We start from the raw sequence: 21,402 nt of genomic DNA, 5'->3' as shown, positions 1-21,402 counted from the left end.
GATTTCTTTGAATAAGCAACTTAACAAGACATGGCTCAAAAAAAGAAAAGATATTTGTGAAAAGTTAAAAAATAAATAAGTGAAAATAAGCCCACACAAAAAAAGAAAAAACAAAAACAAACCAGAAAATGACCTAGAAAAATATATTTATTAAAAATTTTTTTATTAATAATCCTCTTTTTTTAAAAACAAATTTTCAGGCCTTTTTCTTGTCACTTTTTATTAATTTTTTCACAATTTGTGGGACATTTCTTGCCATGTTGGTCATTAATAAGTGTAAAAAAAAATCAAATTTCCTTTTTTCTATGTTTTTAAAGGAAATGAAGCCAGTTTGCTGTACGGTGCCTACGGTGAATTTTACGCTCTTAACTATTTCTTCAATAATGTCCTCTCCTCTCCGTCCTTCACTCATTCTGTCTCACCGGCAGGTTTCTCGCAGATCAGGCCGTCGGTGGTGGCCGTGCAGGGGTTGGCTTTCAGACCGGCCACCTGCGCTCGCTCCAGGTAGGCGCAGAAGCCCGAGTCGCTGGGCTCTCCGGGTAACCATCGCAGGCTGGTGTTGGTGAAGGGCGACGCGTCCTCCCAGCCCCAGTACGACACGTTGATCTTCCTCAGACCCACCCAGGGAGATAACGTCTGCAGGGGACAGAGACACTCATGAGTTAGAGAAAGAGCCAAAGGAGATATGTAGGATTTAGCACACAAGATTGCAAATATTATACTTTATGTAAATTTTCGGTAATATATGCCTTAAAGTTTGAAAAATTCAAATCACCAAATGGATAAACACCATATATTAGCATACGCTGTAGAGAGTAAAAATGTCACCTGATAATTTTCTTCAATATTTTATCAGAAAAAAGGTTTTGGTTACGTACTGCTGTTCTGGTGTCACAGTCAGAATCTAAGTTAACTTCAATACCTTTGCAAGAGGAGGGGTTTTATGTTTGTAGGGGGTTTATATATTTTTTTTATATTTAATACTATTTATATTTAATATATTCATTTGTGTATATTGTTAAGTTTTCAATTTTAGTACTCTTGCATGGAAGAGGTTTGAGCTGCAGTTTAAGTATAAAATGTGCTGTACAAAAATTATTATCATTATTTATTATTATTATTATTATTATTATTAGCAGTATTAATAGAGAAAGGACAGGCAGGCTGGTATTGTTACAAAGCTGTGGCAGGTCTAAAGCAGCATTTCAGAGGTGAAGTCAACCCGAGAAAAATCAGGCAAAACATGGTAGTTTACTTTCCTTCCAGTTACACAAAAAGTAGAAAAGTGGGGGGAAAATGCAATGATTTAAGCCGCAGATCAGAATCTCAAAAAATAAACGGCAAAAACCAAAATTAATCCTGATAAACAGCAGATAATACTCTCTAAATTTAATGTGTTTATTTTGTTGCTTTCTTTTATAAAACAGAAAATGAAAATAATGAGCCCTAACTGTATGAAGTTCATGTGCACACGGAAAGCGTCCTAGAATCGTTGAAAACCCAAATTAGCGGGAACACAAATGAGCTAAAGTAAGCAGGAAAAAACCTGCGTGAAAATAGTTAAAGTGTAACAAAGCTGAGCTGAAGTTCACACAGTGAAACCACTGAGAAGTCGTCTGTCTTTGCCAGAAGTCCCACAGCTGGCAACTCTGAATAACAAACATTATCTTGTTTTACGTGAAAACGGATCCTAAATCAAACCTTTTGCAAATGACTGTAACTGTTACAAAAGCAGACACTCTTTAGATTCACAGCATTAAGTAATTCAGTAAAGATTCCCCAAAGGGACTCTCATTAAAGTGTGAAGTGTGGCTCAGTGAACATCCGATTTATTTGCTGACAAAACAAGTGTCATTTGTTTAATTAGGCCTATGATGGTGATGAAAGCAGTAAAAGTATTTTCCCACAGCTGTGATTCGTTTCATACAAACATGCAAAAGGCTGAATCCAGTGAAACTCAATTTACGGCCCGCAGAGCAAATCTGGGCCCTGACAGAGTGCCGGGTGGCCCCCAAACATTTTCTAATCCACAAAAAAATTAAGTGATTCACACTGGGAATTGTTTTTGCACTTTTAGTATACATAAGGTGCCAGAGTGCATAAAACAGCATCAAAATAGAGCTTTTTTATCAAAAAAGTGCCAGTGGAGGATCCCCCGCACCTCCCGACTGACGTCCTAGCTAAGACACTAATGTCCTAAAATCCTAGCAATTTTATCAAATCCTAAAAATGTCACAAAATTCTAGAAATGTCCTAAAATCATTAAAAAAAAACATCTATGCAAGTAACATCCTAAAAATGTCCAAAACTCCTAGAACAGTAAAAAAAAAAAAATTATATATATATATATATATATATATATATATATATATATATATATATATAGAAATGACCGTCCTTAAATCCGAGTAACATCCTGAAATCTAACACATACCCTAAAATCCTAGAAATGCCCTCAAATCCTAGAACACGGGGCGCCTGGTGGCTCAGTGGATAGAGCGGCGTCCCATATACAGAGGTTGTATCCTCGCTGCAGCGGCCGCAGGTTCGATTCCAGCCTTTTTGCTGCATGTCGCCCCATCTCTCTTTCTACCCCTCTCACGCTTAAACTGTCCTGTGCATTGAAGGCAATAAAAGCCCCCCAAAAAATAATCTTTAAATCCTAAAACATCCTAAAATGCTAAAAACATGTTGGGGCTGCTGTGACCGGCCCCCGGCCTCACGTCATTTTGAAGAAGTGGCCCCTCAGCGAATCAAACCGAGTATCTGCGGCTGAACGTCTGCACTGTGTCTGTGTTTTCATTCACAAACACAGCAGCTCTGTATTCCAGCTCTGCGTGGTTTCTGCTCATTGAGTTTGCAGAGAAAGTAAATTCATGCTGATGTGATTTAAAAAAAATGAAAAGTGGAAAGACAGCACAGGAGATTGAGCATCATCATCATCACCTAAAAGCATCAAAAAGAGATTAAAAAACTGTAAATCTACAACAACTGACACTTTTCTACGAGACTGCCCTGAATTTTCTTCCTCTCAGTTCAGACATTCGCTCACATTCCTCCTGACGCTGCACGTTTATCAGAGAGCCTGAGTGGTCAAACGTGGCGGCGTCTCAGATGACATTCCCACCGAAAACATCCCGAGTCGACAGTTCAATCTGTTTAAAAGCTGATTGATCTGGTAAACAGCTCGTTGGAAAGCGGCCGTTTAAAGAGTGAACGTGCGAAACATTAAACATCCGCATCCTGTCACTCTTTTTTTTTTTTTCCAGACATCTGTGTTTACTATGATGAAAAGTGATGATGAAGCTGATTTTGCGTTTCATGGTGGGCTAAAAGGGATTAATTCTGTTTATATTTTCGCCTGGAAGCCACATCAGAAATATCCTGGTGAGAAATTTAAACTCTCCTTGTGGTGCTGCGAAAATACTTTTGACAAGTCTTGACTTTGATATTGATCTGAATATAAAATGACCTGATTCTGCATCTTAGTTCTGATTTTAACACATGAAAACAGTGTTATCATATGCAAATTCTGATGGCATCAGAAATCCACACAGCTGGGTTCTTTCACTGATTAAATGTTGACATTCAGTCATGCTGCATTACTTTTATCATCATTGGGATCTAATAATAAATAACATATTTTGGTGATGTTGAATAATATATAACTTATTATGGTAATGTTAAAGTAGCAATTCTGGCATCGTATAAAACATTGCAATGTCACAGAAGCAGCATAATATAGCTTACATTATGTCATAATAAACGCATGGGGAACTGCATATTAATCCAGTCCATATCATCTATTACAGTGGAGCTTGGCTTGTCTACTATGAGCACCTTAACAAAAGATACATCTTAAAATCTTGTGCTCTATAGAGTTTAACTGGTTTAAAATTGTATTTTTTATATTTTTCAAAAGTCTGAAATTTTAAAAAGTATTTTGTTGGGGTTTTTTTGTTCTTTTGCACACTTTACATTACATACTTTAGAATATATATAATTTTTTTCTCTACATATTACAATTTGTTTTATTGCACAAAGTTAATTTTTTTGTGCAAAGTTAAAAATCAATATGATACAACTCCCAGAGGGGCAATTTATAAGGCATGCAGAGGAGTAAGATAAAAAAAAAACTATACATAACAACAATGACCTAAAAGACAAGAAATTTCTAAAAAATTGATGGCTCTGGCACTGTGCCAAACTACCATCATATTAACAAAGTAAAAGCAACTTTCTTTCATAAAAGTGTTTGTCTAGTTGTACATATTTTGATATTCATCTTGCTTTAGGTAGATATAAGTGCAAATTTTTACCAAAGGAAGGTGAAGTTAAGCAGGTACCACGACCTTCAGGGTGGCTTTATTCTATTATTTTTTATGGAGTGGGACAACATATGCTATTGATCAGTTTCAACGCTTTTTGCTGTGTTTTTTTTTTTTTACAACCATCAATTTCATGAAGGGGCCAAAATTATGAAAAATAGTTTTGTTCTACCTCAGGGTGAGGTATCTGAAAAATAAGAGTCCTTTGAAGGATTATTGTCTGCACCAGTTTCCCCCAAACCTTAAAAAAATTAATTCTGCCCCTGGAAGAAAGAGATACTGGTTGCTGTTATCATTCACCTTCTCTCTATACTGGCCAACACACGACCCTAAAACGCCTGTCAAAGTAAAGTAGAACTTGGATCGGATGAATCGATTGCCAATATGATCAGAAGGAACGACAGCAACCATCAACTCTTTCAAACATGGGACTAAGAATAAGCTATTATATCAAAATTAACTGGAAATATCCCAACCATGAATGGTGTTACAGTGGTGATGAGAGCTCAGCTGGAGGGGTTACTAATGTTTACATTTCCAAATTGTAAATAAATAATAAAATAAGCAAAAATGCACAGTGATTTGAAAAATGCAACTTTGTCATCTCCATTTATAAACAGAATAGATTACCCTGTAATATGCTTTCTAACTACTTATTTCCAACTCATTTTTTATAGGATGATGTTGCCATAATGTTTAAAGTTTGACTTTTATCATAAATGTCCTGCAGCACAATGGTGTGCAGAAAAAACGACAGCAGTTTAAAAAGGCAGAGTGGAAAATAATAAAAAGCCCTCATCATCACTGTTAGCATGCAGGAGTCCTGTCTCATTTCTTTTATTTATGATTTTTATGTTTTTACACCACCCACCTTGTCTTGCAGCTGGTATTTTTGCAGCTCTTCCAGAACGAAATTGACTTGTTTGTCTGTGAGCAGAGAGGCAATATTTCCTCCCAGGTTCTTGCAGTAGTGCTGAGCGTTATCATAGCTCTCGCTGCTGGAGTTGATCCTCAGGCAGGCCTCCCCGACGTGGTGCCAGCCCTCCCCACACAGCTGGCCTGCACACACAGACACACACACTGTATTCACAACTACAGTACATCTGAGTTAACATTTATTTTTAGTCATCACATAACATAAAACACAAGACTACAGTTGAAATTGTGTCTGTTTGCATCTGTATAATCATTTTATGTTGATTAAATGCTAAAAAAAATATTGATGGCAAATGTAAAAACAGACTAGATTTCCATATTTAGGGTGAAAACTGTTAAGTTTGACTGATAGTATATTAATATATTACTGGAAATACTATGGAAATCATTGTCTAAAGTCAAAAAAGTTTTGCAAAATTTACAGAATAGGTTTTAAAGAAAAGCCTATAACATCAGTGAGGCTATGAACTGTACAGTGGCTTATCAATATAAATATATTGATCCATGTAAGCAAACATTTGACCAATGGAAAACATTGTTTAAAACATAAAAAAAAACTTTAAAATGTCTATCTAATGTGTTACATAAAGAGGATATTTAGCTTGAGCACATAATTACACCTCAAACATGTCTAGCATGTTAGCATACCTAAAGTTAGCTTTTCAACATGCTAATGATTAGCTTAAGCTTGTGATGTTCACTATCTTAACATGCAACAATGGCCACAGTAAATGCTATTAGCTTTAGCTTGTGATATTTAGTATGTTAACATGCAGTTATGCCAACAGTTGCCTTTTAAAATGCCAATAATTACCTTTAGTGTGTGATGTTGAGCATGTTAGCAATCAACAAAGCATAAGCTAGCTCTTTTAAATGCTAATGGCTAGCTTAAGGTTATATCTTATAAAATGCTAATAAGTAGCATCTCTGTCTCAAGTTAGCTTTATAAATGCTTTAGCTTGTGATTTTTAGTGAATTAACATACAAGCATGCTAAGAGTTAGCATTTTAGCTTTACCTTATGATGTTTAGTATGTTACCAAGCAGTGAAGCCTCAAGTTACTTTTTTTATGCATGCTAATGATTAGCTATAGCTTGTCATGTTTAGTAGTTACCATACAACCATGCCAACTGTTAGCATTTTTAAAAGCTAATCATTAGCTTTATGTTTAGTATTTTAACATGCCTACAGTTAGCTTTTAACATGACTAAGCCTTTTTACATGCTGATTATCAGCGTTAGCTTGTCATGTTCAGTAGGTTATTTTGTCATGTAATCATGCCTACAGTTAAATTAAACATGTTAATGATTAGTTATGTTAATTTACTTGTAGTGGTTAGCATGGTTACATGTTTAACATGTCTATAAATAGCTTTTTTACATTCTAATGATTAGCTTTAGCTGGTAATGTTTGGTAACCTATGCTAACAAGCAACAATGCTTGAAGTTAGCTTTTTTTAAACATGCTAATGATTAGCTTTAGCTTGTGATGTCTACCATGTTAACATGCAACCATGGCCTGAATTAGCTATTTAAGATGCTAATAAATAGCTTAAGCTTGTGATGTTTGGTGTGTTAATATGCAACAATGCTAGCTTCTTTTAAATGCTAATGACAAGCTTTAGCTTGTAATGTTTGGAACCCTATGCTAACAAGCAACACTTCTTGAAGTTAGCTTTTTTTAAATAGCTAACAATTACCTTTAGCTTGCCATCTTTAGCATGTTAACATGCAACAATACCTACAATGAGCCTTTAAATGCTAATGACTAGCTTAATCTTGTAATGTTTAGCAACATGCAACCATGGCTAAAGTTATCTTTTTAACATGCTAATAATTAGCTGTAGCTTGTGATGTTTAGTACATTAAACAATGCCTACAGTTAGCTTTTTAAATGCTAATGATTAGCTTTAGCTTGTGACTGCATACTGTGTAACTCAGGCAGTATAAGTCAGAAGCAAACTTCGCAGAAGGGGTTAAACAATGTTTACTTGGTGGAGGAAAACCAGGCTTCATTAATGAACAAGGAGGCAGGCAAAACCAGCAAATCCAAACAGACAAATGTGAGGAGGGAGTTAAAAAAACACAGGAGGAGTATCTGGCAGAAAGGAGCTGCTGCTGGAGGGCTGGTTTATATAGACTGTGCCTCATGAGGGCAGGTATGCAGGTGGGGGAGAGTCAGGTGACCTGCAAAGGTGGGAAACTCACTGAGGGCAACTAGTGGACAAGAGAGGAATGACACTGGAGTTTAAAGTTAGTCTGAGCTTCACAAGAAAAACTTTTAGTTATTAGGCCTGGGCATCAGAGGCTTCAGCCTCGAATATTTTAAAAACAGATATACAAAACTACAAATATTTTCCCTCAAGCCTCCCTGAGTGACTTGAGGGACATGCATGAAGCATTCGTCCCACATGTGTTTCAGGACCATCAAAAATGTAAAAATCTAATGATAATTTGGATCTGTTACGTTTTTACAGATTGTGGCATTAATAAATTGTGTAATTTTAGCTATCTTTATTTATGGCTGGCCCATGGCTTTGGAAGGCATGTTTTCTTTAACAATAACTTAAAAAACAACTAAAACTACATTTTTTTTTAAAGAAGACAAAAACAGCATCAGTTTTTTTTCTTTTTTCAAAGTTGTCTTTTTTTCAAAGAAAAAAAAATCACCAAAACTTTTCAAAGAAAAAAATTACCAAAAATGTTTTTAGTCCCATAAGTCCCTCCCCAGTGCTTCAAGGATTATTTGACATGCATTCTACTTTTTTGCACCAGCCCCACCCCTCTAACAAATAAAGAACAGTCCCTAATAATTATTAGGGGGTCTAATAATCTGTCCATACATATACATTACTAAATGTACTGCATAAAAGAAAAACTAAAATAAAAAGATTCTGGGGGTAAATCAGGTGGCAGAGTGCAAAAATATTGCATCAAAATAGACAAAATGACCAAAAAATAATAATAATAATAATAATAAAAAAAAGGGAAAAAAAAAAGGCCAAAAATTTTAAAGTAAAAAACAAACCAAACATTTTTAAGAAAAAAAATCACAACAAATAAAGAGTAAAGAAAAGGCAGCAAAATAAATACAGAGGCTAAGCCTCCAATGTCTTCAAATCCTAGAAATGTGGTTAATGTGGTTTTAAAAATAACAAATTCTTGTTGGGCTGATTTTAGAGGCTGATGTAATTGTTGATTTATGCTGTTATTTTAGATCACAGCATCACATTCTGGCTTTGCACTGACCTGACTCATCGGTGATAAAAATAAATTACACATGGGATGAAGAAAAGTGAATATCTGTAGCGACTGAAGAGTCTCGACAAAGGCCGAGTAAGAGTGGCAGAGCCGTAAAATCACATACACACACTCATTGTTCTTATCAGGGTCGCTCGGTTGTGTCTCGAGACTATAATAGCAGAGCGGCCGTTCAATTAGCCGGGATGAAAGGGAAGAAAAAGTCATTCTGCCTCCGCTGAGCACCGCTGTTTATTCTGGACTCCAGGACTGATTACATTCACAGGCCCATAATGGCTTCCATCACCAACCTTTTCATGCTAAAGAAAAGAAAATACCTGCTTTCTTTATTTTTTTTCCCCACAAGCAATAGCAAGGGGCAATAATCAACCCAAAAACGGAGAGGAGAAAGACAGATGAAAGGGTAAAAAAGAAGGAGTACGAAAATAAACAGAAAGATTAGGTTACGGTCTTTGTGTAAAAGCAGAGATAAACACGTCAGGCCATTTAGGATAATTAGTCATAACATGGTGTCTGAGGAAAAGGCCACAGCTGCCATGGCGATGGAGCTCGTTTCCATTACCGCAGATCATCGTAACTTCACTGAGAGAGCGAATGTATCGTCACAGAAAAATCACAGAAAATACAGAAGCTTTGTTTCTTTTCTCGTCGCACTAATGGACTCAGAAACACAGAAAAATACAAACTAATATCACCATTTATCGGGCAGTGACCCTTAAAAAAAGACCTGTCCTGAATGGCAGCGTCACTACCTGTTAACACTGAACTGAGACATAATGTGCAAGCCGAGACTCACCGGTACAGCGTGACAAAGTTGACTACTCATGCCATGCAAAAGTAATTTGATGTTTAAAGTTACAAGAAAATTACCTTAAAAAAAAAGATTTACCTAGAGAAAGTGCTAAAAAAAAATATGTATTTTTTCTGCAATGTTATTTTAATATAATATTTAAGTATTTAGTTATAAAATAAAATAAAAAATAGTTTTTTTAATAAATATAGTTTTGTATAGTTTAAGGATAACCTTTTTTAAAAAATGTATTCCCTTGCTGTTACTGTTATTTTGTGTCAATTAATGGGACACAGAATTATATTATAGTATTTTGCACTGTGAGCTGCTTTTTCTGATGCCATCACATTTGTAACTTACCTTAACTAACCGTTTTCCTCTGTCATCCTCATTGATCTGACCTTTCTGTCCTGTTGCTAAGTGTGTTTGTGTTATTTGCAAAAAATAAAATATAAAAACTATGAAGTTTTCTCTCAGCCTTTTTTCCCTCATTTTGTATTATTTTCTAATAATCCTTCCTTAAAAACATTTCTTGTAATGTGTGTTTTTTTTTTTTATTCTTATTTTATTTTTTTGTCAAGTTGGTTAATTCTCTTTTCCCTTCGTTTTCATAAGAAATCAAACCACTTTGCTCAGTTTTCAAAGCTTGTTTAAGGCGTCTGAACGCAGCACAAGAAAACTGATGTCAGTCCAGGTTTCAAATGGATGTTCACATTATTCATTTAGACCTGCACATTACCAAAACCGTTATTTCTGAGATTATAATAATGCCATTATTTACCTCAACTGAACAACAGAGCCAGCTAACAGTTCATACTAAGGTCGGAGGATGTGCAGCTACCAGGCTACCGGGCCTCGATGTGGACAGAAGAAAGGGAGCAAACACAGTACCACCCTCTGCTTAAAGCTACCGCAAACTTCCAACTCGCACGGCTAGCCAACAGGATCAGTTGTGGATTCAAATAGCAGGAGCATTTCCTCGCCTTTAGTCACGCTCGCACCAAAGTCAACCTGAGAGCAGCTCTAGCTGAAGGCTCCGTGGCAGCGTGAAGCGGAGCACGGAGGACTGTGCGGACTGGAGTTTGTTAACCAGCCAAGGATCCATATTCAGAATAAACACTTCTAATTGGCCTACTTCCCTTTGCAGCTGAGCGGAGAGTATGAATGTATGCTAATCCTCTCTGTGCACATGCCTGCATGGATGTAAGAGTGTTTATTTGTGAAGATCACTGATTATATGCAGCCAGTTAGTGTGGGAACATGCAAATACTCTGGAGCTGCTCGAGTCTGCGGTACTGGATGTTTTACTGAACACAGAACTCTGTAACGGCTTAGAAAAGTATATTTATTCACTACGGGGATGATGATCGTCAGGAAGACTGTGAAGGTTACACCAACCATCAGACCCTTACTGTCAGTGTTCCCTCCGATATCAAATCAAAAGGATTATTATACAGTTTATGCATGCATACGTTTGTGAAGCTGTTTGTGGAAGAGTCTGTGTGCAGATCCTCAAGGCTTTTTAATATTTGCTGCATAATGTTGAAACGTGCCTCAGGAAGCAGCTGAGGAGCCAATCCACAGGTGCCCAAAAAAAGTGTTTTTCTCAAGATTTACTCAGAATGAAATGAGCTTCATGAGTTTTATTTAAGGCAACCTGTTCAAGAAATATGCAGAGAAAAACAAGAAGAACATTTCTCTGATTTCACAACAATTTCGGCACATTTTTAGGATTTTAGGACATTTCTAGAAATGGAGAATGTTTCCCAGATTTTGGGACATTTCTAGGATTTTAGGACTTTTCCAGAATTTCAGGATGTTTCTCAGATCTTAGGACATTTCTCGAATTTTAGGACATTTTTAGGATTTCAGGACATTTCTTGGATTTTAAAAACCTGTCTTGATTTTTAGACGTTTCAAGGATTGTAGGATGCTTCTAGGATTTAGGAAACTTTCAGGATTTCAAGACATTTTTAGGACTTTAGGACGTTTCTCAGATTTTAGAACATTTCTTGACTTTTAGACGTTTTTTGGAATTTAGGACATTTTTAGGATTTTAGGATATTTCTAGGATTTTAGGACATTTCTAGAATTTCAGTACGTTTCTCTGATTTTGTATCATGTTTCGATTTTTGGATGTTTATCAGATTTTTCAGACTTTTCCAGGCTTTTGAGACATTTCAGGAAGTTTCTGGGATACAATGTTTCTAAGATTTAAAGACATTTTTTTGTATTTTTGGACATACTGAGGATTTGAGGACATTTCACCCCTAAAATATAGCAAGCAAAGCAAGCTGAGTACCCCTGCCCTGCACCTTGAAGTTTGCTTCAGTCGGCTGTGAAGGAGACTTCAGAGTGACACTGAGATTGAGGGGAGTGGTAGGTTCTTGTTTTGGTAAAGGCCTGTTCTCTCTCTCTGTGTGAATGAGTGTGTCTCCTCACCAGGAAGTGCTTGACACTCCTGCTGCTGCACCTCCCACTGGCAGTTGGCGTTGAGGGAGCAGCTCCTGCAGTTGGCCAGTCTGAAACACTCCTGCTCCTCCCGGCGCTTACAGCCGGACGAGTCTCTCACCGCCTTCGAACACACACAGAGGAAACAATATCAGTCCTGTTAAACTCCATCATCAGTGTCCTAAATGTAATGAACTCGGAGGAATCGATACAATGTGCAACGAGAGCGGAGGATAAATAAAGTGTGATGGTTGAGGAAAATCAAACAGCCAAACAGAACATGCAGCGTGAGGAGGGAAATCGATATCAGGGACACATTACACTGAGATGGACTTTTTATTGAAGTTGTGTTTATACTTTATGCTGCGTGCATCTCACTGACACTACAGCTCAACTTCATCGAGAGCGCAGACGAAACATCACGCTGGTCCTCAACAGGTCACACAACTTTATCTCAACTTCATCTCTTTTCATCTGAAAACCACGTTAGATTTGCACGTTTAATACATGTCTGATAAACGTTTCTAAAGTGACATAGTAGAAGACGGAGAGGGTGGTGGATGGTGCTTCACCTGCCAAGCTGCAGACCACTGTTCAGGAAAAACTCATTTTAAAACCAGCATCACTGCATTTCCAGCGGCTATTTAGGTACTAAGTGGACGTTTTGTAGCAACATGTCACTGTGTTTAGAAGTTGTTTTTGAGATACCAAATGTGGCTGTTTTGTAGCGACTTGTTGCTGTGTTGACAGCGGCTTCTTAGGCACGTCGCCGTTCTTACAGTGTTTTTAAGGATCAGAAAGATGACATTTTGCAACAACCAGCGGTTGCTTTTTCAGTATCAATAGTGCCATGAAAATCAGGTGTTTTAAACCAAATAATGATCTTTTTCTTACCATAAACAAGTGATTTTTGTGCCTCATGCTGTAAAACACATTACCGCCATCACAGTTGAAATGTAAAGTTTCAGTATATTGGCTAAATAATAACATGTAAATGTAATGTACCCTTGCTTTGCAGAAACGTGCAATGCCATTTTTCTTCCAGCGATTGTGTTGTGTGATGTTTTTTTAAATGTAGTTATTTGTCAGTTCTTGTAGACCCATCCATTACAGTAAATTTGTAAATATCATGATCTTGTCAGGATCATGACCACTACTGGTTCGGTGTATGGCTATAATTTTACTTTATCTAGTTTTGTTCTTTTTCGCTAGATTAGATTGTAATTAAAATATGGAAATAACCTCAAAGTGTCCCAGAAAAATACCAGTTCACTGCAACGCTGCTGTCATCATCGTGGGCCGACACCGAGGCTGGATATGAGGTCTCTTAACAGCGTGGTGTTTTTTTTTACTCCATTTTTAATCACAGCCAAGGAAGGTTGTTAGAAGAGGATAAAGGACGTGACTTAAATGTAAATTTGGATTCATATTCACCCTCATTTACATACAACCTAAAGGACCGCTCTGACCTCCGATCTCAACCCGACGCAACCCGACCCGCAGCCTAACAGGAAGTGTCAAGTGTCAAGTAATACACACATGTCCCCTCCTTCTGGCTCCGTGCTTCCACAAGCTCAGCTGGTGTTCAGACAACATGGTCGGTGGGCGAGACAGAGACAGAGCGCCGCCATGCTGCTGGGCCAACTCCAGAGTCAGCTACACACACACACACACACACACACACACACACACACAGATTCATATTCAACCCCAGCCAAGCACACACAAACAGACAAAAGCAACATGCAGACACACACAGAGAAACAGAGAAAGCAGATTGGAAGACAAATAAGGAAAGAGAAAGTGAAAGAAATAAATCAGTAAAAGCACAAAAATCATTCAGCCAAAGGTATTAATATGAATCATGAATGCCTTAAATCAAACATAAAATTATTTTATCTTTTGAATTTTAACTCTGAAATCTGAGCAAACTGGCCTGATTCCTTTCAAGAACATACGAAGAAGGCAATGAGAAAAGAAATGTCCCAAAATATTGGCAAGAAATTAGTCAAAGGTTCAAGAAAATAACCTGAAAAGTTGCAGAAATAGAAAAAAATTACTAATTAAGAAAAAAAATGACCTGATAATTTTCACACGCGGAGTGCTGTTGTACTGAATACGATCATGGCTGTGATTTACGCGGGAGCTCTGCGTTCACTTCACTTCAGGGGCCACTAACAAGGCTTGTTTTTAAAAAATCTGTTGCTTTTCAGATGCCCAGTGAGGACTCACCACTGTGCAGTTGCTGGATGTAGATATACACTTCCTGTCCTCACACCACTGGCAGCCCCGTGTGTTGGCGGTGCAGCTCGCACAGTCTGAGAACCGGAAACACTGCTCGTCTGTGCTGTCTGGAGGAGGACACAACACACACACAACCATAAACACACACAAAAAGATTAGATTTTTCTCTACAACACTTTTAGTACACGTACACAAATGCATAAAATAGCATCAAAATAGAGCTTGTTAATCAAAAAGGCCCCAGTGGAGGTCCTAATCCTAGAAATGTCCTTAACTCCTAGAAACTTCCTAAAATCCAAGAAACATCCTAACATCCTAGAAATGTCCTAAAAGCCTATAAAAGTCCTAATTAACAAACGTGTCCTAAAATCTGAGAAATGACCTTAAATTTTAGAAATGTCCTAAAATCCTAGAGACGTCCACAAATCATAGAAACATGCTAAAAGCCTAAAAATGCCCTAAAAAACTACAAAAGTCCTCATATCCTAGAAACAAACTAAAAGCCTAAAAATGTCCCTAAAAAACTAGAAACACTCTTAAATCCGAGAAACTTCTTAAAAACCTAGAAATATCCTAAAATCCTAAAAACGCTCTTAAAGTGCAGACATCTCCTAAAATCCTAAAAATGCCCTAAAATCTTAGAAATGCCCTAAAATACAGACATTTCCTGACATACTAAAAATACTCTAAAATCCGAAAAACTTCCTAAAATCCTAGAAACATGGGGCTGCTGTGACTGGCCCCAGTTAATGCTGCACAGTTTGCACCTGTTGAGTAAAATCTTCATGTCTACCTTTCAGGTGAGTTAAATTCTCACTTCTCTCTGCATCAGAATTGATTTATGCATCTGCTGTGATTTCATCTCTAATCTGACGAGCACGAATCAACCGACACTAATGATAACGTTTTTAATAATCGAACAAACGTTGAGCAAAGTGGTTAAAAGTCTGAGTCCGTCTGCATCAGTCTGAGCAGCACTGGAATGTCCATCTGGCACGATTTCTAAAATATCTGGTGTATTTCAGGAAGTTTCACCGCAGATTCATGTGGCGGCCATGTGTACGCACGTAATGCTTCCATGAAGTGTAAACGAGCATGTAATTACCATGTTTGGATGTGATTAGGAGATATTTGCACATGGCAGTTATGTTATTATGCAGTTTTATGGCGCTGTGCTCATTTATACCTGCTGTGCTGTCGTTTGTAGAGTAAATATGCATGAAAGATTAAAGAGCAACACTGATCTGGGACATGAGAATCAGTCAGACCTCCATCATGCTTCTGAAGGACCAGGCCCAGTTTCTTTGTTTTGTTTTGTTCCTTAACAAATAAAATCTCTATTTCACAGTTTTGACAGACATTTATCAACATTTTCTTTGTACAACTTTAGATGCTTTTCAGGGTTTTCTTTTTTTTTTTGTTACATTCACCAATGTCTTGATAATGTTTTGGGGACATTTCTTGAAGTAAATTGCGTTAACATTATGTATACATATATATATATATGTCTTTAAATATGTAAATATAATAGATATCTATGCAGTTCTATTTACCCTTTTTTAATTTTTTCTAATAATTGTCTTTCTCTTCTTTTCAGGTAATTTTTTTCTTCTTACGTTCACTAATTTCTTGATAATTTTTTGAGTAATTTCACCAAGATGTACTTTGCAGTAAAATTATTTTAAATTTATATAATTATAGTCTATGCAGTTTTCTTTATATTTTTCCCTTTTTATTTATTTATTTTACATTTTTCTAAAAACTGTCCCTCTCTTTCTCAGGTCTTTTTTTTTGGTGTTGTTACATTAACTAATTTATTGCTATTTTTTGGGGTAATTTATTGCCAAGATTAATATTGCTTTAAAGCAATCTATAGATTCATTTCAACAACATAATTTTAAATATATCATTCTAATAATTTTCTATGCAGTTCTCTTTAAAAAAGATTTCTTGTTTTTGTTTTTAAACAATTTTCCAATATTTGTTCTCTCATTCTTTTTTTCTAGTAACTTCTAATAATTTTTTGCAAATTTTTTGTGGTCATTTCTTGCTTTGATGCAGATTGCCTTTTTTCAATGTCTTCGAAAGAAATCAAACCAATTTTCTCACGTTTCACAGCTTTAAATGCTCGTGAAAGGCGCCTGAATGCTGCACAAGAAAACTGATCCAGGTTTCGAAAGGTTAATCATGAAAAACACCCTGCTGCATATATTCAAAGCTGTGAATCCATGTGTGCTATTGTTCTATTTAAAACTGACAGACCTCCATTAGCATGAATGCATTTTATTTAAACCTGCAGTGAGACGCCTGCAGCAGAATACCTGCGAGCTGCAGCATCTAAATCTGGCAGAGACAGATGGAGGAGGAGGGGGAGGAAGAGTTTCGACTGAACCTAATTACTTCAAAATGAGGTAATTGTTGCAGCGCTGACCTTCTGTTCTCATAATTACGGCGTGCAAACAAACTTCAGAGCCGAATCCTTCAGAATAATTATTATTCTCATGAAAAAAGTGGTCCTCTGGGAACAACACTTATGCAGGATTGTGCTAAATATTTCAGGGAAAATATGTTGACATGACTGAGAAAATATTAAGGGACAAAAAAGGGCAGATGGGAACGTTAAAGGTCATAGAATCACAGTGTTTTCATCGTCTCATGTTGACACATTTATATCTAGGGAGCATGTCTACATCCATGGTGATCTCCATGTTGTACCTCCATGTTAAATTAGTAAAATTATTGTAAAAATACAACTAAATTCCAACAGTTATGTAAAGTTTTTCCAAAATACACTAAAAGATTACTGTAAATCATGATGCATTTTGAAATCAATATTAATTCTGTTAAAATATGGCAAATTCTAACAGTAATGTACCTTGTTTAACACTCTAAATATCAAATTAACAATCTTAGATGCCACAAAATCCCCCTAAATCTTACACACGGCTCCATTTTTTAAAAATGCCAGTGTAACGTACCAGGTCGCACAGGGCAGAAAGGAGCTCGGCTGTGCTCGGCTGCTTTTGGCTCCCAGGAGACACATCTGCTTTGGACCCAGTGGCAGCGAACGCCCGGCCCGGCAGCAGCACACGATGCCGGGGTGGAAAAGGCCTGGCAGGACGGAGGGGTGTAGGCCAGCACATCGTTCAGAAGGAGCCCCGAAAAACCCCCAAAGATGTACATTGAGCTGCAGAGGAAACAGAGCGGATTAAACAGAATCAAAGAAACATTTACTTGCAACTGACACTTTTGTTTGATCTTTACTGTACTGACCAATTATTACGATGTTTTTTAACTGTCCTCAACTGAAAAAATCCAACAAACAGCAACACTGCAAAAGTAACAGCGAGACGGTTTTAGTCTTAAAAAGACCAGAAATGCCTGCAGAGATAAAGACAGACGAAGAAATGTGGAGAATCTTTCAAAGATAAAGCTGAACTTTGGTTTGGGGTAAAAAGCTTCAGTTTCATGATGGTCTTTTGATGTTCAAAGCTGACATTTCTGTGCTCAAAGCTGACGTTCTGGTGGGTAAATGATGTGAAAGGGTCAGACCATTATTTCTGAGTTCAGCACCAAGGCACGATAAATCGTGATGAAACTCTCGGATCAAGCATTTTGAATTTGACTTAATATTGTCATTTAAAATTAAGGTCTTTTTCTTTATTTCACCTGCCTGTAAAATGTCCTGTAGTCTTTGATTCAAATGGACAGATGTACATAAAAAAAAGTATTTTCTAAGAAACTTTTGTGAAACATTGACCATCCGACTTTTGTCGGATGGTCAATGTTTGAGTTTTTTTCGCACAGCTAACCCATTAAAACATGAGCAAATTGGCTTGGTTTTATTTAGGATCATGATAATACCAAAGGCAAAATCAACTTAACAAGAAATTGATAAAAAATTAGCAGGAAATTTGTAAAATAAATAAATAAAAAGTTACAAGAAAACTATTTGAAAATGAATAGCAATAAAAAAAAGTAAAAAAAAAAAAAAAAAAATTAAAAAAAATAAGTAAAATATAAAATATAAACATGTGTACAGAAATATATAATATATACATAATTATTAGAATTTAAAAAAATATACAGTTTTCGCAAGATTTTCCCTTTATATTTATAATATATAATATTTCCCCAAATAATTTCAAGGTCATTTTCTTATTTTTCAGTTTCTTCTGTAATTTGTGGGATAGTTGCTCATTGCATTTTCTCCTATGTTTTCAAAGGAAATCAAACCATTTTTTTCAGGTTGCAGAGGTTTAAACGTTTGCAAAAGGCGTCTGAATGCAGCACAAGAAACCTGGTGTCCATTCAGGTGTTAAAAGGTTAAGACATCGATGACGAGACGATTGGGTAAAAAATGTGGGGTGTCTTAACAGCTCTTTCCTTATTTTGCTGGATTTTTTTAAACAGACTTGGTTTATTTTTTTTCTTTAAAAGTTTTAGGCTGACAATCAAAAACCACATTCAGACTCTTATAGAAACCACAGCACCAGCATGGAAGAATACGACTGACCAACTTTTCTGTGAGAATGAAGCAAAATACATAGAAACAGACTCAAAAATGGGAAAGGTAGAAATAGAGCTCCTGACATAAGAGAGAAGTGTACCTGCACTGTACCTATACATAGAAGGTGTAAAGAAAGTTACTGAAGAAAGAGACCGGAGGTGAGGTGGCAGACGCTTCTAAACAAAGAGCTTCAGAAAAGTCAGCAGGGGGAGAAGTGACGAGACAAGTGTAAACTGAAACTAAATATAACATCCAGATAAAGAGATCAATCCCAAAAACAATCGACACAACAAAACCACAACCTGAGAGACAGAGAAGCAGAGAAGAAAGTCAGCCGAGACTCTCAGTGCTTCCAAAAACTTAGAGGACACTGCAGGAAGACATCAAGGAAATGCAAAAGTGTGCCAGAATGATGCGCCACGAATTGTTTTATTTGCATATATATATAATTGAGTAGTTTAGTAGATTATTTAACAGATTTACCAAAAATTTGAGCCTACTGAAGTGTCCTTAACCCTTTGAAACCTGAGCAAATTGGCATGATTTCTTTCAAGAACATATGAAGAAGGAACTTTAAAAAAAATGACTCTAAAAATGAGCAAGAAACTAGTAAAAGTTGTGATAAAATATCCTGAAAATTAGCACACACAAAAAGAACAGTAAAAAAACAAAGAAATGTCATGACATTTTTCCCTTTTTTCCACACCATCTTGTCACATTTCACTAATTACTAGCTTTTTTTTGTCAAGTTGCTTGTTGCCTTTTTTCCATCATTTCAAAAGAAATCAAACTAATTTGTTTCAGAGGTTTAAATGCTTGTGAAAGACAGGAACGCTGCAAAAGAAAACTGATGATTATCTTGGTTTTAAAGGCTGTAAGCAATTTAATACATCTCTAGCAAGTATAGGAAACCTTGAAAAGTTTAAGTAGATGTATTTGTCAAGTTTAATAAAAATTCAGTTATATTTCCTCAATTTTGTAAAGTTGTTGCAACTTAAAAATGACAAATTAAATTAATAATCTTAAGTTTCAGCAAAGCCAGTAAACCAGGTTCACTGTGCTTTATCTGTATTCTGCTGCAAAATCTAGTCAATCATATTTGTATTTTCTTAAACGTGTTAACAAAACTAACTTCATCATTGATTAAATCCTCTTTGTCGTGATGACGTTAAGTCAAACTGAACTGGTTAAATCAGGTTGCAAACACAGAACAAACAAGGTAATTTTACTTGTCATTTCAAGTTCCAACAACTTCACAAAAATACGAACATGCAGCTAAATGTTAAACTTAACTATCAGATATAAAGTAAACATGAATTAAGATTAATAGTTATATTTGCTTCTCTTTTCTAAGGAAATCAGTTTCCAGGATTATGTAAAGTAAGATCAACTGAGTTTTTGTACTCAGATATACTTTAGTAGGGAGGCAGGGTTTTTAAAAAGTATATTGCAGATGGAGTTTGGCAGTGATGAACTACAAATATGGAAGGACGGAGCTCACCCGTTGTTAACCACGGCAGAGTGTCCGAAGCGGTTGGCGTCCCGGTGCAGACCCGGTCTGGGGAGGACCGTCCACTCGTCACAAGCTGATAGAAAGCACACACACATACAAAAGCGTCTGAATACGAAGTTTTCACTTTGTGTGTTTGTGAGTGTGTCCAAAATGAGAAACTGATAAAAGTCGAATCGTGAAGAAAAGGCGTAAACGAGGACTGTATACAATTCAGGACTTGAGTGCAAAGACTTGAGACTTAAATTGGTCTCACCTCTGCCAAAAATCATCAACCATCTTTTAAAATGATTGAACTGACAGATGCAAAAACAGTGAGAGATGCATTGTACCAGGTTCTAGCAAAGCTGCTATTTTCTGCCCCTCGCCCCTGGGCAGGTAAATAAATAAATGACAAAACCTGATTAAATAAAATACAAAATATCAGTTCATAAAATTTCACAATCATTATCCCAATATTTCTCCCCACCTAATCAAGAAAAATCTCAAATTTGTGCAAAATTGTAGCTATAAAATGGTAACATCTCAAACAGTCTTGATGATAAGTGCTGTACGTCTGCCGTGTTTTGACATTTAATAAAATTTTAGAGAGCACTCCTTCCCACAGAGTCACAAACACACTATTGTCGAAAATATCTTGTGAGATTTCCCATAATAGGAAATGAGGGACGGGGTGCAAACGATGAAAACAACCTCGGAAAATACACATTTGCTATTAGATGTTATTTCATTTTATTCTGGCGTTCAACTGTAATTCAGAAAAGGGTTGACAGGACAAATCACTCCTCCGTCTCAGTTCTGCTTTTGGAAAAAGGGGCAAATATTTTATTGCTTGTGAGAAAAAAGACCAGAGGAGGGTGAACCACAGTTCATCCTGAGGAATAAGAATTCATTATCCTAACCTTTTCACATTAAATTATGGCGATCCGCAGAAGATAGGGACGATAATCTGGGAGACGACTTCATAAAATACTTCTCACCACCAAATATCATCATAAAGTCGCCCTCTCTCTCCCTCTCTCGAGTTATCATTGAAGCCATCAGCTCTGTGTATTTTACTCTTTGGGTTTTACAACTCTCTGATGTTTTAATGACCCCTACGTGCTCCCGTTTTATTCACACGGAGATGACTGTGAGTGTGTGTGTGAGTCTGCGGTGTAAAAGTGCCATTTAGCCAGATGAGCCTCTCCTGGATGTAAACGGAGAGCCGGTAGAGTCGGGGCTCGGGGACGCCAGGTTGCTAACGACCTCGTTAAGCGGTGTGCTAATTGGGAGCGCTTGTTTAAGAGCGAGGGATGCGGCAGAGGACACGGTGTGGGGATAGATTGGGGGGCAGCAAGAGCAATGAGTTCATCACCAGCAGGGGTTAAAGG

General features: G+C 36.8%; 1 protein-coding gene across 4 annotated transcripts in view; it reads right to left on the bottom strand.

The window, feature by feature from the left end:
- atrnl1a (attractin like 1a) overlaps window positions 1-21,402 on the bottom strand; it is a 293,068-nt gene that overhangs the window by 212,066 nt on the left and 59,600 nt on the right. For 3 of the 4 annotated variants that reach the window (XM_088086416.1, XM_088086420.1, XM_088086419.1), the window contains exons 11-17: window positions 20,021-20,105; window positions 16,988-17,196; window positions 13,998-14,116; window positions 13,305-13,421; window positions 11,757-11,889; window positions 5,200-5,387; window positions 423-636 (exon numbers count right to left, since the gene is read on the bottom strand). In XM_088086416.1, the coding sequence (XP_087942542.1) occupies window positions 423-636; window positions 5,200-5,387; window positions 11,757-11,889; window positions 13,305-13,421; window positions 13,998-14,116; window positions 16,988-17,196; window positions 20,021-20,105 (1,065 nt within the window). The remainder of the gene's footprint in view (window positions 1-422; window positions 637-5,199; window positions 5,388-11,756; window positions 11,890-13,304; window positions 13,422-13,997; window positions 14,117-16,987; window positions 17,197-20,020; window positions 20,106-21,402) is intronic. The other variant, XM_088086417.1, reaches the window with a different exon arrangement.

This window comes from Plectropomus leopardus, chromosome 13, assembly GCF_026936395.1.
Source record: "Plectropomus leopardus strain MGB_pleo_1.0 chromosome 13, ASM2693639v1, whole genome shotgun sequence".
NCBI lineage: Eukaryota > Metazoa > Chordata > Actinopteri > Perciformes > Serranidae > Plectropomus > Plectropomus leopardus.
Note: the sequence above shows the minus strand (reverse complement) of the source record. Positions and strands in the feature narration are given on the sequence as shown.